General features: G+C 38.3%; 1 protein-coding gene across 1 annotated transcript in view; it reads right to left on the minus strand.

The window, feature by feature from the left end:
• Positions 1–646: 646 nt before the first annotated feature.
• LOC141660144 (uncharacterized) overlaps positions 647–26,409 on the minus strand; it is a 62,652-nt gene continuing 36,889 nt past the window's right edge. The window contains exons 9-10 of the mRNA XM_074467105.1: positions 5,172–5,260; positions 647–1,246 (exon numbers count right to left, since the gene is read on the minus strand). Coding sequence (XP_074323206.1) covers positions 647–1,246; positions 5,172–5,260 — 689 coding nt within the window. The remainder of the gene's footprint in view (positions 1,247–5,171; positions 5,261–26,409) is intronic.

Here is a 26,409-nt window from a genome sequence, read left to right on the forward strand (position 1 = left end):
TCTTAGCATTGAGCGATAATCATACATTGTTGCATAGGTGCATAAATTGAACTTAACCTAAACCAGTCTCTATGGGAACGAATCTGATATATATCTTATACTACTTGCGAACGCGTATACTTGCGTGAATATTAGCACGTGTTTTCTCCCTAACAACAACTAGCAATGAAATCCAATTTTCTGCAATTTTAAATATCCATGTCTTTTATTATTAAGAGAATATCCTAAATTCTAAATATAAACAAGTGATTACACTTCGACAAATAAACAAACTATGACTATGATCTAGCACTCTAGCAACCTATAAGACTTAGTGAAATACAAGTGTCTCTAGCATGCAAATCAACTTAATACGACTTAACATCTCTAAACACGACATCATTACACTAGCATCAATATCACAAGTCAACTGGAAAAATTATCTAAGGGATTATGTTATAATGCAAATGCATGGAAACTATATGAACAAAATAACATAAAACTATCAAAAATAATAAAAAAACTATTTGGCAAAATATGCAAACTATATGAACTAAACTATCATGAATATGCAACTATATGAGACTCACACAAAAACATATTCCTTCAACTACTACCCCCAAACTTAAAATATTCACTGTCCTCAATGAAGGTAATAGTAAGGAATTCAGGAATACCTAATCAGAATCAGGCTCCTCACCCTCAATAGGTGGAGTGTTAGGTGTGTCCGGAGGTGGATACACGAAATCCTCACAAAAAACTGGCCACTGGATATCAACACCGGTGGCTCTAAAGCTGTCCCCAATGCTTGGGTGAGATCACGTGTGAACCTGCTGTGGATGTCATGCATCGCATCCATCCTCCTCACCAAATGCCTGTACTGCGTATTGCTCTTCTTCGATGGTTCCTTAATCTGTGACGGTTCTATCTCCTCACCCAATTGAGCTCTCCAACCCGTTTCACGGGCTTTCTTCGACCCACCATCATAATACTGATCAGCTGGACGCTTGCCCGAAAGCATATCAAACGAATAACCAAGACCCTTAGGATCGGGCTTACCACCATACCACTCCACCATGTGCAATATAGTCGAACTATCAATGGCAACACTAGGGAGCTGAAGTTGTTCATGTGTGGTCCAACGAACACGAACTGCCGCACACAACCTCGTCACTATGGACGCATAGGGTATAGAACCTGTAGTGCTCCCTCTCAAAAATCGTAGAATACCACGGTGAATAATCCTACTAATATCCACATAATCACCCTTCAGAATACCCCATAAAGTGTGCTCACTCTACCGTAACCTCATGCATATGAGACGATGGCAGAATATAAGCACAAATAAAGGTATTCCAAGCACAGGCAAATCTGTTCATACAAGAAGCAGGGAATGTGGCATAATCAGCTGTGCCTCTCTTGAATGTCCAATGAGTCTTAGGCACACAAAGAGTTGCCACAATCAAATCCAAGTCAAAGTCCTCCGAAGTTTTATCTTTCCAAATGTCTTGACCAGGTTTTTTCGCGGGCTGCTTAACTACCCTCCTTATTGGTCCTGCACTATAATCCACCTTCATCCCCCTAACCACCGTGAAACCATTCTTCTCCCCCTTTGCATTAGCATAAAACTCCTGCACAACACTCATAGGTACAGCAGCGGGTTCCTCACAAAAAGAAACCCAACCCATCTCCTGAATTGTCTCCAATAGCTTACCATCCTTTATCGATGGCAAAAAACCTCGCTTCTTAATGATTGGCTTCGAAGAAACCTAGTATACTCTGCTTCAGCCTCGGGAGTAGAGAACCTTGGCCTTACACTAACCATACTTGATGAATCAGTGGTGCTGCTGTCGACTTGTGTCCTTTGTCTCTTGGGTGCCATTGGAAGTGAGTAGAGAGAATAAGATTTGTGTTTGAGAGAGAATTTGTGTTTGAGAATTTATGAATTGGTGAAGAAGTTTGTGTATGAGGTGTATGTATATATAGGTGGTGAAAAGAGAATTATATATGGAATAGAAGTAGGATTTGATTATGGGAATAATGGGAGTAATGGGTTTGATTTGGAGAGGGAATTATGGGATGTGGGTGAGTAAAATTCGGTTGGGAATTGATTTTGGAACAAAATCCCCCTTTTTCCCCCTTAACTGCCTTTTATTTTTTTTCCTGAGTCGGGACACGGTGCGGCCGCGCGCTGAGACAGCGCGAGCGCGTGGCCGCGCACTACTTTTGCCAAATCGGCGCGGCCGCGCGCTGTAACAGCGCGGGCGCACCATGTTTCTATGAAATCGGCACGGCCGCGCGCTAGGACAGCGCGGGCGCGCCAAGCTTAAGAAGTGAGCCCTGAATTTTTTCTTTTTCTGATTTTTTTGTGATTTTCTCTTTTCTTCTTGTTTCCTCTACTTACTAATGTACAACAAACTTAGGTTGCCTCCCAAAAAGCACTTCTTTTACGTTGCTAGCTCGACGTAGAACCTTGAGCTCAAATGGACAATAAAACGACACTAACCACCTCGCGGTTTGCCATGTCCCCATAGTAATGCTTCAAACTCTGACCATTTACCTTGAATGCCTGGCCCGAATCATTCTCAAAAATTTCCACCGTTCCATGTGGAAACACAGTTTTGATTATGAAGGGCCCTGACCATCTTGACTTCAACTTTCTAGGAAAAAAATGGAGACGAGAGTTGAACAAGAGAACTTGTTACCCCGACACAAATGATTTGAGCACTAGACCTCAATCGTGCCACCTCTTGACTTTCTCCTTATACATTTTGTTGTTCTCATAAGCTTGAAGTCGAAACTCCTTGAGTTCATTCAATTGAAGCACCCTCTTCTTTCCAGCCACATCCAAGTCAAGATTCAATTTCTTCAAAGCCCAATATACCTTATGCTCGAGCTCCACAGACAAATGACACCCCTTACCATAAACCAACTGAAACGGCGACATTCCCAATGGAGTCTTATATGCTGTTCTATACACCCAAACAGCTTCATCAAGCTTCAAAGACCAATCTTTCCTCGACGGTCACACAACTTTCTCTAAAATGCACTTGATCTCTCTTTTAGACACCTCAGCTTGACCATTTGTCTGAGGATGATAAGCCGTGGCAATGCGATGATTCACATTATACCTTCTCATCATAGCAGTGAACTTGTGATTGCAAAAATGCGGCCCCTCATCACTGATGATGACTCTTAGAGTTCCAAACCTTGTGAATATCTGCTTGTGAAGAAAATTAAGCACCACTTTTTCATCGTTTGTTGGCAACGCCTTAACTTCCACCCATTTCGACACATAATCAACCGCAAACAAGATATACTGATTATTACAAGATGAGACAAATGGCCCCATGAAGTCAATTCCTGAAACATCGAAGACTTCAACCTCGAGAAGCACATTAAGAGGCATCTCATCCCTTTTGGACATATTACCCACACGTTGACATTGATCACATTTTAAGACGAACTGGTGAGCATCTTTAAATAATGCCGGCCAAAAGAATCCTGCTTAAAGGACACGAGCTGCGGTCTTTTCTCACCCATAATGTCTTCCATAAGCCGTTGAGTGGCAATCTCGCAAGATCCCCCCGTTTCGCTGTAAGGAATCCATATCCTGATGATTTGGTCAGCTCCTTGTCGAAAATGAAACGGCTCATCCCACATATACCACTTCACTTCATATAGAAACTTCTTCCGTTGAGCATAAGATAAATTGGGAGGCATGATATTACTCACCAGGTATTTCACAATGTCTGCCAACCACAGTTCTTCTTCTTGCACTCCAAACAGCTGCTCATCGGGAAAAGACTCAGTTATCAATGTCTTATCCAATGAAGTAGCATTAGGATTTTCTAAGCACGAGAGATGATCAGTGACTTGATTTTCAGTCCCCTTTATGTCCTTGATCTCCAGTTCAAATTATTGAAGCAAAAGAACCCATCTAATCAGTCTAGGCTTTGAGTCCTTCTTTGAGACGAGATATCGAATTGCAGCGTGATCAGTGAAAACTATCACCTTAGTCCCAAGTAGATAAGATCAAAATTTCTCAAAACCATAGACAATAGACAAAAGTTCTTTCTCCCTAGTAGTGTAATTCAGTTGAGCACCATTAAGAGTCTTACTAGCATAATAGACCACATAAAATATATTATTCTTCCTCTATCCAAGAACTGCTCCAACTACATAGTCACTTGCATCACACATCATCTCAAAAGGTTCATTCCAATCAAGTGCAGTTATGACCAGTGCCGTGATTAAACTCTTCTTCAAAGTCTCAAAAGTAGCAAGGCACTCGTCATCAAACTTGAAAGGGACATCTTTCTCTAGCAAACTGCACAATGGCTTTGAAATCTCAGAGAAGTCTTTGATGAAATGCCTATAGAAACCCGCATGACCAAGAAAACTGTGAATTCCCTTAACAGAAATAGGTGGAGGAAGATTCTCAATGACCCCCACCTTGGCCTTGTCCACCTCTAGACCCTTACTAGAATCCTTGTGCCCGAGAATAATTCCCTGTCGCACCATAAAGTGACATTTCTCCCAATTGAGAACCAGATTGGTCTCAACACACCTTTTGAGAACGTGTCCAAGATTTTGCAAGCATTCACAAAAAAAATCACCAAATACAGAGAAGTCATCCATGAACACCTCCACATTCTGTCCAATTATATCAGAAAAGATGGCCATCATATATCTCTGAAATGTGGATGGTGCACCACACAAACCAAACAAAACTCGTCTAAAAGCGAAAGTACCAAATGGACAAGTGAAGGTAGTTTTCTCCTGATCTTCTGGAGCGATACAAATCTGATTGTAACCTGAATAGCCATCCAGAACACAATAGTAATCATACCCAGCCAATCTATCAAGCATCTGATCAATGAAAGGAAGAGGGAAGTGATCCTTCCTTATAGCCTTGTTCAACTTCCTGTAATCCATGCAAACTCTCCACCCTATGACTGTTCTAGTAGGAATAAGCTCATTCTTCTCATTTGCTACCACATTAATACCACCTTTCTTTGGCTCACATTGAACCAGGCTTACCCAAGAACTATCTGAAATAGGATAGATGATTCTTGCATCTAGCCACTTAAGAATTTTCTTCTTCACTACTTCTTTCATGATTGGATTAAGTCTTCTTTTCTACTCGACCATAGGCTTGCTACCTTCCTCTAGCAGAATTTTATGCATACAAGGCTGATTCCCTTTAAATCTGCTATAGTCCAGCCAATTGCCAATTTGAACTCGCTCAGAATCCTCAAAGGCTTTTCCTCATCACTACCTGTAAGGTCATATGCAATAATAACAGGCAAAGTAGATGCATCACCTAAAAATGCATACCTCAAATGCTCGGGTAAAGGCTTAAGCGCAAGAGTGGGAGCTTCCTCAATAGATGGCTTGAGGCGTTTAGGAGCTTTGTTTAATTCCTCCATTCCAAGAGATTCAAAAGGCATATCCATCTTCGTCTTCCAGAGAGAAGCATTCAAATACTGCAATTGTTCTTCACCTTCGTCATCTTCACTATCTGAATTTCCCAATAAGGATTTCTCTAAGGCATCAGACCTTAGCAATTGATCAAGTTCTGAAGTAACCACAGAATCAAACAACTCCACTTTTAGGCATTCCTCATTTTCCGTAGGAAATTTCATAGCATTGAACACATTAAAAGTTACATCCTGATCCAGCACTCGCATTGTGAGCTCACCCTTCTGCACATCTATCAAGGTTTGGCCAGTCACCAAGAAAGATCTTCCCAAGATTATGGGAATCTTCTTATCCTCCTCGAAATCAAGAATTACGAAATCAGTAGGGAAGATGAGTTTATCAACCTTGACCAAGATATTCTCCACAATACCTCGCGGATATGTAATAGAATGATCGGCTAACTGCAAGGTCATATAAGTCAATTTTGGATCAGGTAAGTCGAACTGCTTGAAGATTGATAATGGAATTAGATTAATGCTAGCTCACAATCTATCAAAAGACAATTTTCCAATAGTACAAGAAATAGTGAAGCTTCCTGGATCTTTAAGCTTCGGAGGCAACTTCTGTTGTAGCACATCACTGCATTCCTCCGTAAGAGCGACTGTCTCTAAATCATCAAGCTTCACTTTCCGAGAGAGAATACCTTTCATAAAATTTGCATAACTAGGCATCTGCTCAAGAGCCTCAACAAAAGGTATGTTCATATGAAGTTTCTTGAACACCTCCAGAAACTTCTTAAATTTCTTGTCCAGCTTTTTCTTCTACAGCCTCTTAGGAAAAGGTGGTGAAGGATATATCTGTTTCTCCTCTGTATTACCCTCAGGAGGAGTGTGCTCAATAGTAGTCTTTCTTGGTTCAACTTCTACTTCCAGCTGCTCTACTTCTTTCTCAGCCTCTGCTTCTTCAGTCAACACTTGAGTTTGTTCGGGATTTGCGACCTTTCCAGACCTTAAAGTGATTGCCTTTACCTACTCCTTAGCTTCCCTCTTTCCTGGCACTTCAGTGTCACTAGGTAGTGTACCAGGTTGACGATTAAGCAAGGCATTGACAATTTGCCCTATTTGATTTTCCAAGGTCTTGATAGAAACGGCTTGACTCTTGCACATAAGTTTCAACTCCTCTAATTCAGATTTTTCTTTGACTTGTTGCAACTGGAGTTGTTGTCTTGGTGCATATTGCGGTTGCTGAAAACCAGGGCGGTTGTACTGCTTAGCTAGACACCGCTAATAAGGCTGTTGAACCGCATTCTGAGTGTTGCTCCAACTGAAATTAGGATGATTGCGGTTGTTGGGATGATAAGTGAAGGGTTTTTAGCACATAAATGCAACAAAAAGTGTAAATTTAAATCTTAGAAATTGAAACCCACCGCAGGATCCATGCAAAAAATAATATTTAATTCGTAGTTCAGTATGTTTACCTTAAGAAGCTTTACGTTAATGGAAAGATGGAGGTCTTGAATGATCACCACGTAGCTCGTCGCTGGAACGATCTACGCCTTTAAGGTATCCACACGAATGATTGCCCGGAGGATGGGTGTGTACTAGCACATTCTTGAGGCCGCCTTCTTGCTCTCTCTATCTCTCTTCAAGCTGCTAGGGTTTATGTTTTATCAAATAAAACGTGTAACCCTAATTCTATTAGAAAAAGATATTATAGAGGCAAGAGCTAATGGGCCTCCAATTCTAAACTGAATTTTAGGGTTATTATTATTATTAAATTCGAAATTCTAATTATTGTATTATTAAGTCTCACTTAATCATCCAATAACTTAATTTCGGATTTAATAATAAATTCAAATTTCCTAATTTATTTAATTAATTAAGTCACACTTAATTAATAATAAATAATTCGAATTACATTTAATTTAAATCCGAATTTAAATTAAATAATCCTCCAATCATTCTTTGTGTGACCCTTTAGGTTATTATTACGTTGGCAATAATTTTAAATCTAATTTAAAATCATAAATAATGAGCGGAATCTAGTAATACATCATTGTTACCCAAGTAATAATAATTAAATCGGTGATCAATTAAACCTTTCGTGAATAATGTACAATATAATATATACCTTCTAACCTTATATTATAGATCAAACTCGAGGCATGCATTGTGTCATCCTCTGTTAACGTTCAATCCTTCTTTTCTTGATCAATGAGTAAACTATTAAACAAATCAGTATTTGAGCACGGTCATGCATTTTATAGTCATACTCAATCAAGAGGCGAATAATATCAATCCTTTAATAAATGAGGGCTAAATCCCATCTAGATCATTCATATTTCTCATACGATTCATAATGTACCCAATTTTTACTTTTATTATTACCCGGTCAAGAATAACTTTCAATAGTATCAAAGTATATTAATTATCATATAGAAATATAATGATTTCAGGTCAAAGGACCAATACATCATTATCACTCTGAGATTAACTTATGACACTATAAACATGTAGTATCTCACAAGGGGTCAATCCAGCACCATGTATTTAATACGTGTGTCTGTGTTTTGACTTTAGTATCACCATACCTATGATCAATGAGATGTGATCATCAGCCAACAAACACACTAGTCTCAATGTATTTAATACATGTGCCTGTGTTTTGACTTCAGTATCACCATACCTATGATCAATGAGATGTGATCATCAACCAACAAACACACTAGTCTCAATGTATTTATTATCGTCCCTTAACAATAATATTTGACTAGGGACCTTTAGGAATATCAATACTATTCTCATAATCTCATTTCTAATTCACGTACTTAGAGATATAGATTTACATATTATATTCCAAGGATATTTATTAATCTAATATCTTATCACAGAAAATAAAGATATAATAAATTACTAAAGAATATTCCATATAATCATAATTAATAATCTAAATGTTTCATAATATAAACATAATAGTTTTGTCTCTAGGGCACAAACACTAACAATCTCCCACTTGCACTAGAGCCAATCACTTATGTATCTAATACCCATGGAACTAGTATGACCTTTGTGTTCTTGCTGTGATAAAGCCTTAGTTAGTGGGTCTGTAACATTATCATCAGTATGCACTTTACATATATGTATATCTCCTCTTTCATTAATCTCTTGAATGAGGTGATATCTCCTAAGTATATGCTTTTCCCGAGAATGGGACCTTGGTTCTTTAGCCTGCGTGATGGCTCAATTATTATCACATTAAAGATCAATTGGATCTGTGATCAATGGAGCCACACCAAGTCCCGTTATGAATTTCCGTATCCAAACAGCCTCTTTGGCTGCTTCACTGGCAGCAATATACTCAGCTTCCATTGTAGAATCAGCTACTGTCTCTTACTTTGAACTCTTCCAGCTTATAGCACCTCCATTAAGGCAAAACACAAAACCTGACTGAGATACTGAATCGTCTCTGTCTGTCTGAAAGATGGCGTCAGTGTAACCCTTTACAACCAGCTTCTCATCTCCTCCATACACCAAGAATGAATCTTTAGTCCTTTTCAAGTACTTAAGAATATTCTTGACAGCTGCCTAGTGACCCTCACCAGGATTAGACTAGTATCTGCTCGTCATGCTCAAGGCATACGAAACATCAAGACGAATACATATCATCGCATATATTATAGATCCAATTGTCGAAATATATGGAACTTTGCTCATACGGCCCTTATCATCTAATGATTTAGGGCAGTTGTCTTTTGAGATTAATATCCCATGAGACATTGGGACATATCCTCTTTTTGCCTCTTACATCCCAAAACGATGCAATATTTTGTCAATGTATGTACTCTGACTTAGGCCGATTAATTTTTTTGATCTATCTCTATAGATCTTGATCCCTAATATATAGGTAGCACACCTAAGTCCTTCATCGAGAAACTATTTTCCAACCAAGTCTTAACAGCCTGTAGAGAAGGTATGTCATTCCCTATTAATAATATGTCATCTACATATAGTACTAGGAATGCCACATGTCTCCCACTAACCTTCTTGTAAACAAATGATTCATCTTCATTTTGAATAAAGCAAAATTCTTTGATTGTTTCATCAAAATGACGATTCCATCTCCTTGAGGTTTGTTTCAATCAATAAATAGATCGAAGCAACTTACAGAACATCTTAGCAAACTTGGGATTGAAAAAACCCTCAGGTTGTATCATGTATACATCCTCATCAAGGCTCTCATTTAAGAAAGTGGTTTTGATATCCATTTGTCAAATCTCATAGTCGTAGTAAGCAGCTATTGCTAGCAAAATCCTGATGGACTTGACCATAGCAACTGGTGAAAAGGTCTCATCATAGTCTATATCATGAACTTGTTTGAAACCTTTTGCCACCAGTCGCGCTTTATAGGTCTGTACTTTACCATTCATGTCAGTTTTCTTCTTGAAAACCCACTTGCATCCTATAGGTATTACCCTTTCAGGTGGATCAACTAAAATCCATACTTTATTTTGATACATGGATTCCATTTCGGATTTCATGGCCTCTAGCCATCTCTCGGAGTCTGGACTGTGAAAGGAATATGTCCTAAGTCCAATCATGTATTAGGATTTAGGAATAACTTTTATGTAATCTGTTTTGATTTCATTGATATTAATAAAGACTTGTTTTGTTTTTATTACGGGCTTTATCTATTTAAGTGTTTAAATAAGATATACCATAGTTTAGAGTAAAGCTTTTTATGGATTATGATGAGATCATAATAGTGAGACCTAAAAAGATGATAACTCTAAACTTAAATAGTTCCTGGTCATAGGATTACTAACTGGTAATTAATAATCCGCAAAGATCGGTACATACTATGCTTGCTTCATTATGAAGGATGTCTGTTCTCATAGACATTTGTGTGGTGACACTATAGCTAGTATGTAGGTGCTTATTATAGAATAAGTTCACTGAACATGACTCGTACAGCTGAACAACTAATGGAGTTCACTCACGTGTCAGCAATTGTTCACATAGTGATAGTTGTACAAGTATCCTTAGACTTGAGATCATCATAGTCATCTTGTGTACACTGAACTATGCTTTGGTTTAGTTCTTAGTCTCCAGGGACAATTATTAGGGCTCTTCTGGGTATAGGAATTTGTACACGAAGATAGTGTATGATCAATAAAGGATCTACCCCTTCCAGTGAAGGAAGCGAATGTTCAAGGCTGATCCACTTATGCTAGTTCAGGAATCTCTGGCCAGAGTGAATGAAGTTAGAAAGGAGTTTCTAATTTGCATAGAACTACGCATAGTAAATGGTAAGCAAGTGATTGAATTAGATAGGCTTGACACGAGATCCATGCCTTGTATTTAATCGGGACATTGTAGGGTAGAAGGAGTTTATTGTACGGTAACTATTCACTGAATAGGTTCTTGATATTCTAAGCAGTGAATTCATATTATCCGGATAGTCGCGATATGCTGAGAAGTATCCCTCACGATGTAGAATAAATATGATTAATTAATTAATCATATTTAATAAATTAGAGAATTTATATAAATAATGATAAAATAGTTTTATTATTATTTATTTCTACTACAGGCTTAATATTGAACCTACAGGGTCACACCATAAAAAGAGAATGATTTAATGGTGGAGGAATTAATTAATAATGGCTAAATAATTATTTATTTATGAAATAAATAATTAATTGGTAAATTTAATAATTTATTAAATGAGATTTAATTGATTATAAATTAATTAAGAAAAGTTCTTAATATTATTAATTAAATGATTTAATTTTTGGAAATTAAATCAAGAGAGAGAATTATTTCTAAAGTGTTTAGAAAAAGGATTAATGATTAAAAGGTGTTTTAATTATTAATGAGAATAATAAATGGGATAATAATAATAATATTTACTGGAAAATTTCAGCTGAAATTTTTGCCTATAAATACACTATTATAGACCCTAATTTTATTCTAACCCGAAAACCCAAAAAAGTTTGGAAAACCCAATTCTCTCCACCTCCTTCCTCCTCCTTAACATCGTTTTCTTGGTGGATACCGGTGGAGTGCTTCACACTTGAGGAGCAACTGCTAAGGATCTCTGATCGTTGTCTCCGAATTATTTTAAAAGGTTAGATTCGATCCCTCGAATTTTTATTCATGATCTGTATGCTTTTATTTGGATTTTGTATGTGTAAAAGTGTTTTGCCATGCCCCCGCTGCGTTTAAAATCCAACATACTGTTCATAGCATCTTGGTAGGTAAGAGGCTCATTATTATCTATGAGCATTACATCATCATCTTGAGTCAAGAGAAATCTATAATATCTCTCTGGCTCATGATGAGCCCTACTAGATCTACGAACATCCTGTGTTTCCGGAGCAGGAACATCTTAATGTACTTCCTGCCCATTTTCCAACTCTGGTTCAATATTATTTTATACAACTCGATCTTCATCGAGATTTATAGTCCTTCCACTAATTTCTTTGAAAGTAACTCTCTTTCAAGAATTACAGCGGTTCGAGCAACAAACACTTTGTTCTCAGTAGTATTATAGAAACTATACCCTTTAGTTTCTTCAGGATATCCCACAAAATAACATTTATCCGATTTTGGTCCCAGCTTGTCAGACACCAAGCGTTTCACAAACGCTTCGCATCCCCATACTTTCATAAAAGACATGTTGTGACGTTTCTCAGTCCATATCTCATATGGAGTCTTTTGAACCGATTTAGTTGGAACTCAGATTAGTGTATATGCAACCGTTTCTAGAACATAATCCCAGAAACTTATTGGAAGATCTGCTAGACTCATCATCAATCGCACCATGTCCAACACGGTACGATTTCTCCTCTCAGAAACTCCATTCCATTGAGGCGTTCCAGGAGGAGTAAGTTATGATACGATACCAAACTCCTTCAAGAAACCTTTAAACTCGAGGCTTAAGTATTCTCCTCCACAATCTGATCGTAGAACTTTTATACTTTCCCCTATTTACTTTTCCACTTCAGCCTTATATTCTTTGAACTTTTCAAAAGAATCAGATTTGTTCTTCAAAAGAATCGGATTTGTTCTTCAAAATATACACATATCCATATCTACTGAAATCATCAGTAAAAGTAATGAAGTAGTAAAAGCCACCTCTTGCCATCATACGCATTGGACCACATACATCACTATGTATAAGTCCTAATCGTTCGGCGACCCTTTCACTTTGTCCGGTAAAAGGAGCTTTAGCCATTTTTCCAATGAGACAAGCTTTGCATTCTTCATATGATTCAAAATCAAACTTATCCAAGTAACCATCTTTTTGTAATTTGGAAATGCATTTCTTATTTATATGACCTAAACGACAATGCCAAAGGTATGTTTGATTTGAGTCTTTCATCTTTGTGACGCCCTCCAAACCCAGGGCCTAGATTTGGGGGTCACTAGCCAATAAACCGTAACAAAATAATCACAACGGAATAATATAATAATTAAGACCCCTTGCATGCAACTAGATCGATCACAGGTTATAGTATGGAACATGCACTAATACAAACCAACTGTTATTACAAACCATAAGTCTAATTAGTTTTATAATTTATTCAAACTTTATTACAAACCTCTAGACTAGTTAAGCGTTCCAAACTATCTACCTGAAAATCACACCAAACTATTTATAAGCACACAACCTCTGATCAGACCTGGAACTCAAGATTGTCATGGTCTAGCTGAAAGAATTACGATATGAAACAAGTATGAGCGAAAGAAATGCTCAGCAAGCAGTATATAGCTTATGATTTAGAAAAAAACAACAATATATCTGAGGAGCAAAACCAAACAACAATACCTGAACAGTATCAAAAACTGATATAAGTTTTAATAATAAATAATATTTTTGTAAATCCTTTTTGTTTTGGATTAGATTACTCGGACGACGGTATGTTGCCGTCGGTGATCAGCCACGGAGCAACACCGGTATGTCGAAGCATATCCAACTAAACAAACGGGGCACCCAAGGTACATATTGGCCTAGCGAGGTATTATAATCAAGTATAATACATGGCTCACACTGGACCGCCGCCGCGGCCTCTTACGCTACCATCCAATCCATAAAAACAATTTTCCGTCAAAGGAGTCGAATCAAATGACATCCTTAACCATATAACTCCCCACTTCTCATGGTCCCGAGTTATCTCAACAACCGATGGCGAAAGAACTAGAACAATTAGTTATTCTCTAATCTCAAATCAAAGTTTTACTGTATAGAGTAATTTGTAGTGAAATGTCAAAACGTTTAACTATTCTGAACATAGAATAGTATAAAAATTGAATAATGAAGTCAGAATAATCATCACTTGAACGATAATTGAAGATATAAATATTTGCCGAATAAGATTCATAGTAGTATCACTTGAATAATAAGTGAAGGTAGGTATATTGGCATTATATAATTCAAAATAAACATCACTTGAACGATAAGTGAAGTTAGGGGTACTTGCCTGGTATGCTCAAAAACTTCTTACTATTATTCTGGCTTATAGCTGTTGGCTACTATCTCCGTCTAACTCTTGACCACACTCCTTGCTACTCGATTCTATAAACAAAAGGACTATCTTAATTAACAAAACCAAACTCAATCGACGTAACAATACGTCTTGACATCTACCCGATCGTTTATAGCTACTCATGGCATTTTAAACTGTAAACAAATAGTATGCATATCACCTAGCACGTAATCATGGTATTCATATAACACATAATCACATAATTCATGTATCACATAAGTCAGATCGTCATAAGATATATCTCAGTACGTTCAAAATGAAAATCAGATTAATAATAATATTTACCGATCAGATACCAACTCAAACTGATACACAAATCAATTGTCAACGCAATACAAAAGAAATTAGGACTCAAAAGTATTTTTATTGGAAGCACAATATTTTTCTGATTCTATACGCGTTCGTTTCGTATTAAACGGACGGACGGTTTAATTATTATGAATAAAATAAGAAATAAATAGAAATAGATCAATTAATAGTAATATCAATTGATTTTTAATACCACAACATAATTTTTAAAACCTTAAAAATAATTTTTAGGAATTATTTAAATTAATTATAAATAGTTTATATTTATTTAACTATTTATAAATAAAATTAACTGATTAAATGATTTTAATCAATTAATTAAATTCATAAATAATTAACTAAAATAAATTATAATAAATTAAATCAAATTAGATTTTTGAAAATAATAAAAGAAAATAATTTTAGGAATTTAAAATAATCAAGAAAATAATTTTTAGAATTATAAATATTAAGTAATTGATTTTTGAAATTAAAATAAATGATTTTTAAAACAGAAAAATGAATTTTGATTTAAATTTAAAACAGAAAACCAGAAACATAAATCAAAAAAGGGAATAGCCGGAAAATGGATCAAAGGCGGCAGGGGAAGGGGCCGGTGACTGGTGGACCAAGAACATGACCACCGGATTCTGGAAAACCCAGAACACGGTACTGGTTCCGGTCGCCGGAAACCGACTCCGGCTGCCCTCAAAACCATTCCAAACGCTGCTATCTTTGCCTCTAATCGACTCCAAATCTTTCCAGTAACTCGGCTCTAACAGCAACGACCTTCAACATCAATCCAAACCCTGATTCCGGCGAAATCCGACCCCTTTCCGATGAACCAAATCGGAAAATCTTGATTTCAGCCAAATCAGTACCAAAACTCGAGTTCGTGGTATCAAAACGAAGCCCGGATTAACTTAAAACTGACCCAATCATCAAACAACATCAAGAACATCACTATAGTCCAGAAAATCGAATTGAAAAAAATTGAAAACTTAAAACTCCAACTCACCCAAATCGGAATCAAAATTAACGAAACAAGATGCTAAACCGTTCGTTGAAATCCCAGGAATAATTACCCATCAACAAAAACATCAAACGATTACTCTAGCATCAAAATGAATTTAAATAACAAAATTATATAAAAAAATGAAATAGCAGTATAATTCACCTTTGCTAACGATGTTTATGTCAAAAGATAGAGCGTGAAGAGAGCTTTAATTCGACTATTCGAACTTCAAAAATGGGATTCAGAATCATATGAAACTAGGGGATCGATCTGTAGAGGTTCAAGAACACCCCCACACCCCTTTTCTATTTTCTGAATTATATATATTTTTAGAACATTTTGAGAATAAAATGAATAAAATAAATATAACATGGTATTTATATTTTTAAAAAAGTTATACCCCAAAATAAATTAAGGGTGTTTTTATCCCCTAATTATAATAATTAGGGCCCCAAAATAATAATAACGGGGAATAATTTTAAAAACGATAAAATAAAAAATTAATGTAAAAAATCCTCAAAAATTGCGAATAATCCAAAAATGCAAAGATATTGGGTATTTGAGATACAAATAATTTTATAAAAATAAAAACACAGATTTTGTGGGGTTTGACGTCCCAGTGGGGTCCCGGTCCATTGATTTTTGAAAAACATAACTGATCCCTAAATTAATATAAAATCCTGATAACACATAAAATGCCTTTAAACACGTATAAAATGAAATAAAACGAATATCTTAATAAAGACGCTAATAAATACGCGTCTCGATTGCATATAGATTCATATCGATACAGTTTAAACACATATTATCCAATCAAAAAAATTTCTGGTCCGCACGGAAACACACATAACAACTACAATATCTAATATTATGGCAATAATTACTTTAAATTTATAAAACACATAATTTTTATTTATTTAAGACATAATATTCACATAATTTTCCCGGATATTACATCCTTCCCCCTAACAAGATTCTGTCCTCAGAATCAGCCTACGAAAATAAGTGAGGATACTTGGATCGCATTTCGCTTTCCAACTCCCTAGTCGACTCTTCAATCTTGGGATTCCTCCACCAGATTCGTACTAAAGACACAGACTTATTCCTAAACACTCTTTCCTTCTTATCTAAAATCTGGACTGGTTGCTCTACAAAAGACAAATCTGGATGAATCTCGATTGGTTCATATTCTATCACATGATTCGAATCAAGCAAATAACGCTTCAACATTGACATATGGAACACGTTGTGGATATACTGCATGTGAGGTGGTAACGCTAACTCGTAAGCAACCTTTCCTACACGCCTCAAAATCTCAAAAGGGCCAACATAACACGGGCTTAGCTTTCCTTTCTTTCCCAACCTTGATAAACCCTTCCAAGGTGAAACCTTCAATAACACTGCCTCACCAACTTCAAATTCCATATCATTTCTGGCAGGATCAGCATATCTGCGTTGACGGTCTTGAGCTACCACTAATCTTTTCTGAATGAGTTCTATTTTCTCCTTCGTCTGCTGGATCAATTCGGGACCTAAAATCTTCCTCTCACCGACTTCTTCCCAATATACCGGAGATCTGCATCTTCTCCCGTACAAAGCTTCTTAAGGCGGCATTCCATTGCTGGCATGATAGCTGTTGTTGTAGGAGAATTCAATCAATGGCAAATGTTCGTCCCAACTTCCTTCAAAATCTAGTGCACATACCCTTAACATACCTTCAATAATCTGAATTGTCCTTTCACTTTAACCGTCTGTCTACGGATGATATGCGGTACTCATATTCAGCTTCGTTTCGAGACAATCTTGAAAACTTCTCTAAAATATTGAATTAAATCGAGGATCTCTGTCTGAAACTATTGGACATTCTGCAATTTTCTTCTTCATACTTGGCCACCAAAAATTTTCTCTTAAGTTTATGTACATCTTCGTACTTCCGGGATGAACTGAGTATCTGGAGTTGTGAGCGTCTCGAAGAATTTCATCTTTCAGCTCAGCTACATTGGGTATCCATATTCTGGAAGAAAATCTTAAGATCCCTTTATCATCCTTTTGACTCCCTATCTCTTCTCCTGTCAAACTATCTCGTTCATGTCTCATTACTTCTTCCTGACATCTTCTAATCTTCTCTAATAGTTCTGGTTGAAAAGACATTGTACACAACACCTCTGTAGACATACATGGGGTACTGACCTCTATTTCAAGCTTCTCGAATTCCTTGATTAATTCCTCGAAAAAAGTTATTATGTTTAACCTTTCTTTTCTGCTAAGAGCGTCAACCACCACGTTGGCTTTACCTGGATGATAGTTGATGGTACGGTCGTAGTCTTTGATCAATTCGAGCCATCTTCTTTGCCTCATGTTTAATTCCTTCTGGGTGAAAATATACTTCAAACTCTTGTGGTCCGTGTAGATCTCACACTTTTCCCTGTACAAATAATGCCTCCAAATCTTCAATGCAAATACTATAGCTGCCAATTCCAAATCATGCTTCGGATACTTCTCTTTATGTGGTTTCAGTTGTCTTGAAGCGTAGGTTATCACCTTATCGCGCTACATCAAAACACATCGCAATCCTTTGTATGACGCGTCACTGTAGATCACAAAATTTCCCTTGATCATCCGGTAAGACTAGCACTGGTGAAGATACTAATCTATTCTTTAATTCTTGGAAACTTTCCTCGCACTTCTCATTCCATTCGACTTTCTGATTCTTCCTGGTGAGCTTTGTCAACGGCGTAGCTATTTTCGCAAAATCTTGCACAAATCTTCTGCAGTAACCTGCCAATCCCATAAAACTTCGTACTTCCATTGGTGTCTTTGGTCTCTCCCAGTTGATTATGGCTTCAATCTTTGCTGGATCCACTTCCAATCCTTTATTGCTAATCACGTGCCCAAGAAATTGTACTTCTTTTAACCAAAATTCACACTTGGAAAACTTTGCGTATAATTTCTCCTGTTGCAGTATCTCCAGAACTATCCTCAAGTGCTCTGCGTGCTCCTCTTCTGTTTTGGAATAGATCAAGATGTCGTCTATGAACACGATCATGAATTTATCCAAATACTTCTTGAATACTCGATTTATCAGATCCATGAAAGCTGCTGGTGTGTTGGTTATTCCGAATGCCATCACTAAAAACTCATAACGCTCATATCTGGTTCTAAATGCGGTCTTCGGAATATCTTCTGGCTTGATCTTCAATTGGTGATATCCGGATGTTAAGTCAATTTTAGAAAACCATATAGCGCCTCTCAATTGGTCAACCAAATCTTCGATCCTTGGTAACGAGTACTTGTTCTTAATGATCAGCTTATTCAGTTCTCGATAGTCTATACACAGTCGCATACTCCCATCCTTCTTCTTGACAAACAGTACTGGTGCGCCCCATTGGGATACAGTGGGTCTTATAACTCCTTTCTCCAAAAGATCTTGCAGCTGAATTGCCAATTCTTTCATCTCCACTGGTGGCATTCGATACGGAGCTTTAGAAACTGGTTCTGTTCTGGGTGCTAGATCAATCACAAATTCAATTTCTCTGTCGGGAGGTAATCCTGGAAGATCGTCTGGAAAGACATCTGGAAATTCGTTGACAACGGGAATCGCTTCTAGTGCTGGAACTGCTTTGCTGGTGTCTACCATATGGGCCAAATACGCTTCCCAATTCTGACGCAATAACTTCTTCACTTGAGCTATCGTTAAGAACTTCTTCTCTTACTTACTCCCTCAAAATATTATCTTCTTCTTACTATCCAAAGTCTACAGTCTTACTTTCCTATTCTTATAATCACTATGAACGTTGTTCTCTAACAACCAATCCATTCCTAAGATAACATCAAATTCTCCCAACTTAAAAGGTATTAAGTTGGCATAAAATGATGTCTCCCTATTTCGATTATCACACCTCGGGCACATTCGGTTGACGGAAACTTGGTTCTTATTAGCTAGTCCTATCATTAATGATTGTTCTAACAGTTCAACTTCGTAATGCGATTTATCGACAAATACATTGAGGAATAAATGACCTTATAGCTCTAGACTCAATTAAAACTGTTAGATATATTTGATAATGTCATGTCTAATATGATTTATGTTTAGTTTTCAGATCTTACTTAAACAGGACAAATCAGTACTTAACTGAAATCAGCACTTATACTGAATTCAGAACTTAAGTTATCAGTACTTAAGGTTCAGGAGATATTTATCAGGAGATAATATTAGGACTTAAATGAAACTTTCAGATAAGGAAGGCAGCTGATTTATAGGAAGAGAAGATCGAGACAAACATAAGAAGAGATATGCATGAAGAAGGAATTCTATGAAGAATAGAATACTTGGAAGAAAAGATATCTGATTGATATATTTTAGGAAGCAAAATTATATTCCATATCAATTAGCGATTATCTTGTAACTGTGTAGTATATAAACACAGACATAGGGTTACACTAAAAGCGTTATCATTATCGAGAAGATTATTCATTGTAACCCTAGCAGCTCCCGTGATATTTGTTCATCACTGAGAGAGGACAGTTCCATACTGTAACAGAGTTTATTATTTTGAATAAAGTTTGTTTTCTGTTACTTGAGTTATTAAAGTTTGATTTGATTGTGCTATACATTGTATTCACCCCCCTCTACAGTGTGTGTGACCTAACAAGTGGTATCAGAGCCTATCTGTTAACACACAAACAATTTAAGATCCAAAAACAATCATGTCTGAAGTAGAAACTCCAACTAAGCCCACCAAAACTGAAGAACCTCCAAAGACACAAATCCAAAGTCGATATGAGACGATTAGAGTTCCCATAGTGAGACCATCTGAATATCCCATATGGAAGGTGAGGATGACCATGTTTCTGGAAGCTACAGACCCAGAATATCTCGATAGAATTAAGGAAGGACCTCACAAACCAACCAAGCTCGTTGTTGCAGTTGCAGGTGAAGCAGCAAAATCTGTACCAAAGGAGAAGAGTGATTACACTGCTGAAGATATCGCATCAATTTCTAAGGATGTGTTATGGATAAGAAATCAAGGTTATTACTTGCTGTATTTAATACTAAGATTCGGGAGCTCAAGGCCTTTAATGGCTGCTCTCGTGTTTCGTGACTCAATCTGCCTTTACGAGATGCCTACGTATCTCTGTGAATTAGAGAATCAAGCCAAAAAACGTAGTTCTGATTGGTGGGGGTGAGACCCCTTATATAGATGTGGGAGTCCTTGAATTGGACTTGGTATAGGAGACTTGGTGGACAAGCCTCTGAATTAGGATAGACTTAGGAGTCCTAGGAAGTAGGAAGCTAATTCCTTATCCTTTTAGGTCCCCTTGAGGCTAATCTATAAGGATTTATATCCTTATCGGGACTCTTCTCAATAGCTGATTTTTCCCTTGTTAATTAATTACGAAATTAATTAATAATTAGGGCTTTTGGGCCTTTTTTATTCCATCAGGCCTGATCTGGCCCATCAGGCTTAACCTTTCTGGTCTGAGTTTCATATATCTTTTTATTGGGCCTAGCAGCCCACAACTTGTACAATTAATGCAGTATTTAATTATACAATCATAATTTATTTATCCCTATCATTTGCCCCCCAACTTTTGGGAAACATTGAATAGGTTTCGCAGAAGTTAAGTCTATTTGTTCCCTTACAGGGTTTCGTTTTTCTGTAAAGTGTGGAGCGACCTACACGTTTACAACGAATTTTTCCTTTTATTTAGGAATTATTTTGATTTCCAGGAATTTTTCCCTTATTTCCGGGATTTTTCCCTAATTTCTGGATTTTCCCCTAATTTTTCTGGGATTTTCCCTAATTTTTCTGGGATTTTTCCTTATTTTTCTGGGATTTATCCTTAATTTCTGGATTTTTCCCTTATTTTCTGGATTTTTCCCTTAATTTCTGGGATTTATCCTTAATTTCTGGATTTTTCCCTTAATTTCTGGATTTTTCCCTTAATTTCTGGGATTTATCCTTAATTTCTGGAATTTTCTCTTAATTTCTGGGATTTATCCTTAATTTCTGGATTTATTCCTTAATTTCTGGATTTTTCCCTTAATTTCTGGGATTTATCCTTAATTTCTGGATTTATTCCTTAATTTCTGGATTTTTCCCTTAATTTCTGGGATTTATCCTTAATTTCTGTAATTTTCCCTTAATTTCTGGGATTTATCCCTTAATTTTCTGGCTTAAAATCGATCAGAATGCATTCGAAATCGATCAGGATGCAGCCAAAATCGATCAGGATGCAGCCAAAATCGATCAGGATCCTGATCGAATTAGCTCAGGATCTTACACTCTGGTCGACAGGATTCCTGATCGATTTCGATCAGGATTCTGACCGAATTGGCCTTCAAAGTGACACCCTAGTCGATTGCTACACGGGCTTAATCGACCAGGATTCCTGATCGGTTTCGATCAGGACTCTGAACGAATTAAATGGCTCTCGACCATTCTGATCGAATGGAATATCGATCAGGATGCTGTTCTCCGTCGATCAGGACTCTGGTCGATCTTAGGGGATTTCTTCCCTCCTGTTCGAATAAGATATCGATCAAGGCTCTCTTCTGTGTCGATCAGGACTCTGATCGATCTTAGGGGATTTCTTCCCTCCTGTTCGAATAGCATATCGATCAGGACTCTCTTCTCTGTCGATCAGGACTCTGATCGATCTTAGGAGATTTCTTCCCTTCTGTTCGAATAAGATATCGATCAGGACTCTCTTTTGCATCGATCAGGACTCTGATCGAACCATATTAAGGTTCTGGTCAATTTTTGACTTTTTAAATTCCACAGGAGCTTCTAGATTGTTCCTGATACTTCTTGTAGATGGGCCTTTAGGTTGGGCCTGGCTAAATGGGCCTAAAAACGCCTCGTATTCCGAGCTTTTCGCCTATATAAGTGTAGTGTGGAGTGAGAATCCTCACTTCACTTCCCACTTCTCATTTCATCTCACATTTTTCTCTAAAGTTCTCCTTTTTGAAGGCGATTTCCGGCGACCAAAGCCACCGCAGCTCCTCCATTCTCAAGTATTTCTGGGTTTCAAGCCTTCAACCGAAGCATATTAATGGCGGACCGTGACCTAGCTCGTTTGCAGAAGATGAATGTCTCTAAGAGAGGTACAAACATCCAAATTCAATCTCCATATACTTCCCTCATTGATATGATTAACTCGAGAGGTGATGAATATCCTTCTCTGTCTGAGTTAGATTCGTATAATCATGGTAACACTTTTCATGAGTTAGATGGTAGGATAGAGTCTATGAATACCCTGTACAGACTTCCACCCCACCTTAGGATCACTCCAGCCGCCCCTGGGGATAGGACTTGTAATTGGGAGGGGGATACCCTGTTCATTTATCGAGGAGCCCTGACCGCAGGTCTTAGGTTCCCATTTCACGAATTTATTCCTCGTTTACTAGCCGATGTACGAATCAACCCTTGTCAACTCCCTCCTAACGCCTGGAGGAACATTATCTGTTTTATGGTCCTTTGTCTCAGGAATAGCTTTCCTCTTTCCGTAGCAGTCTTTAGGAAAGTTTTCCAATTCTATAATAGTTCCATGAGTCAGCCGGGCTGGGTTTTAATTCGCCAACGGCCCAAAATTCCCCATATCTTTGACAGTAACTCTATAGTTGAGAACAACCCTAAATGGAGGGATGAGTTTGTCAGGCTGACCTGGGCTGGGGGTGATTGGGCCACACTCTTCCGTAGGCCATTTTGCAAAGTATCAGATGGTAGTCCTGGTAGCATCAGATTAACTGATGAGGAGGAGGTGGCCTACCAAGCCTTAATTTCAGATGATGGGAAAACAGACACCTGGACCCTTTTAGAGGAATTTTCCTTGAAGAAAGTTGGTCTCTCCCAGGCCAGTGATAAGGGTAAATTTATACCTGCGTAATTATTTTTCCTTCTCTTTAATCGCACTTTTTCTTTTTTCTGGATTTTAATATTCCTTCTGCTTTTCCTTTCAGCTTGTGAGGCTATTAATAATGTCAATAGGCCCAAGGAGGGGGAATCTGGCCGCCAGAAGAGGGCCAAGTTAAACAGGGACCCCAGGAGCAAACCTGACGGCCCTACTTTCCTTAAGCCCCACGTCCCGGTGGTCGAGCTAGGGGACGATGTGGATCCTCCACTTAAGGCACATTCCTTCAGGCCTAACTGGGGCTTCAGGAGGAGCGATACGGTGGTTGGATCCACCAAACATGCCAAGGATTGGTCGTACCATTCCATCACTCCCCATGATTTCACTGACATTGTTACGGGGAGTGATGTCGAGACTATTGAGCTTCTGGGTTCTCAAGCCCAAGCTGCGGTAATTTTCTTTTTTCTTCTCTTCCTTTTGTGAATTTCAACTTTTCTTGTATCCCAATGAATTTGCGCCAACTCATACATATTTCTTTGCAGAGTAATACCTATTTCCAGGCGGCCCTACATCAGGCTAGATCTTGGAAGGGTAACTCTGATGTTTTTGAGAAGGAGATGAAGAAGTGGGAGGAGAGAGCCAAGGTCCTGGAGAAGAAGCTGGACACGAAGAAAGAGGAGCTGGCTAAGGCTCATTCCGAGCTGGTGAAACTCAGGAGCGATAAGGATAAGCTCATTGATGACTACATGGATTCTGACAAGTTTAAGAATCTCATGGAGATTCATGATGAGGGTCTTTACTCCCTACAGTTCACTCAGGGATGGGATGCGGCCGTGAAGGCTGTTTCTGAGAAGTACCAGGGCTTAGTCGACCCTAAGGACTTTATAAGTCCTGAGCAGGCTGAGTCAGAGGACAGCATAGACGCCCTCTTCGACTCTCCTCAGCCAGATGATCGCATCTTGGATCCTAACACTGCTTCTCCTCCCGCTTCTCCTGCGAAGGACGCTGAAGGCGCTGATAAGGAGGAAGAGAATGAAGGCTCCCACATGGAGGAGTAGTTTTTCTATTTTGTAATTTTATCCTTAATTTATGTCTGGACTTTTGTTTGTATTAAAACTTATTACCCTGCGGGGCTATGCTACTTTCCTTATTTGCATTCTCTCCTTCATTTTTCCGATACTTTAATATTCAAACTTGGCTTAATGGGCCACACAAGTATTATCACAACTCAAACATCCATAGGTTGAAATAATTTCGAACTCTTCAATTTCAAGTCTGGTTTTCCAAAACCTTACATAATATGGGTTCGACCCTGATCTATAATAGCTAACAAAGCTTCAAGGTGCTTTTAAACCTACTTGTCATAATGACAAGTGAGAATCGTACTTCGACCATCTTACACGTAGTAAACCTTCAGGTTTTGTGCGTGCCAGGTTCTCGGGACTTCAAAACCATCCATAGTCTCCAGCTTGTAGGTTCCTCTACCCTGAACGCTCTTGACTCTATACGGCCCTTCCCAATTTGGGGCAAGCTTTCCTTTCTGTCCGACACCAGAAGCCTCTATTTTTCTCAAGACTAGGTCACCTTGTTTGAAAAACCTCTCTTTAACCCTTAGGTTGTAGTAGAATGAAGCCTTTTTCTGATATTCTACTATCTTTGCGTGTGCTTTATCTCGCACTTCATCAATTAAATCCAGGGCTAATCTCTGCCCTTCCTCATTTTCTTTCTCATCGAAGGCCTGAATCCTTGGAGAGGAATGTGATATCTCCACGGGAACTACTGCTTCCGCCCCATATGCCAACATGAAAGGAGTTGCATCTGTCGTGACTCTACAAGTAGTCCTGTAGGCCCATAATATTGGAAGTATCTCATCTACCCAATTATTTCTTGACTTCTCGATCCTCTTCTTTAGTCCATCCAGGATTATCCGATTTGCTACCTCCGCTTGCCCATTGGCTTGCGGGTGAGCCACAGAGGTGAACCGTAACTCAATTTCATTTTCTTCGCAATACTTCTTGAATTCCTCGTTGTTGAATTGTGTTCCATTGTCAGTGACGAGGATACGGGGAATTCCATATCGGCACATAATGTTTTCCCACAGGAATTGTGCAACCTGCTTAGTTGTGATTTTGGCCAAAGGTTTGGCTTCGATCCACTTGGTGAAATAATCAATGGCTACAATCAGAAACTTCCTTTGTGCTGTGGCCATAGGAAAAGGCCCTAGAATATCCATCCCCCACATAGCAAAGGGAATAGGTGAGTTGATAGAGGTCAGCATCTCGGGGGGTTGTCTGGCGACTGGTGCATGCTTCTGACAACGATCACACTTCTTTACATATTCTTTGGCATCAGCCATCATTTCTGGCCAATAGAAGCCTAAACGAGTTATCTTATGAGCCAAGGCCCTGCCCCCCAAGTGTTGCCCACAAATACCTCCATGCACTTCCTCAAGAGCTAAGCGTGCCTCATCGGGCCTGAGACACCTCAGGTAAGGAACCACGAAAGATCTTTTATATAGAATCCCCTCTATCAAAGAGTACCTTAGTGCTCGAACAGTTAACTTCCGTGCCTCAATTGCATCGCTTGGCAACCAACCGGTTTGAATGTGAGCCTTGATGGGATCAATCCATGACGTCCCCAAGCCTACGGGAGCCACAAGCTTAACATCTATGCTTCGTGTTTTCAAAACACGGAAGTACACACTTCCTGAACTTTCTTCAATCTCAGATGAAGCAAACTTTGATAGCGCATCTGCTTTAGCATTTTCTTCCCTTGGAATGTGTTCAACATGGCATTCATTAAATTGGGTCATCACAGCCCTTACTAGGCGAACATACTTAGCCATCGTATCATCCCTTGCCTCAAATTCTCCCTTTACCTGGGATATGATCAGCTTCGAGTCTCCACGGACCTTTAAGTTTTTGACTCTAAGTGTCCCAGCTAGACCAAGGCCAGCAATCAGGGCTTCATACTCTGCCTCATTGTTTGTTGTTGGGAAGTCTAGCTTCATGGCATACTCAATTAAGAATCCATCAGGGCTTTGCAAAACCAACCCTGCTCCACTGGAATTTGTTTTTGATGCTCCATCAAAATAGAGAACCCAATATTCTTTCTCCTCGTCCCCATTGTCGACTCCCTTGTCTTGAGGTATGGTATCTTCCTGCCCCCCGACTTCTTGGTTGGGTATGGTACATTCCACCACGAAGTCAGCTAGTGCCTGGGCTTTTATGGCCGTACGTGGCTTATACTTGAGATCGAACTCTCCCAACTCTATTGCCCACTTAATCAGTCTCCCACTTTC

The sequence above is a fragment of the Apium graveolens genome, chromosome 5, assembly GCF_009905375.1.
Source record: "Apium graveolens cultivar Ventura chromosome 5, ASM990537v1, whole genome shotgun sequence".
In the NCBI taxonomy this organism is placed as follows: domain Eukaryota; kingdom Viridiplantae; phylum Streptophyta; class Magnoliopsida; order Apiales; family Apiaceae; genus Apium; species Apium graveolens.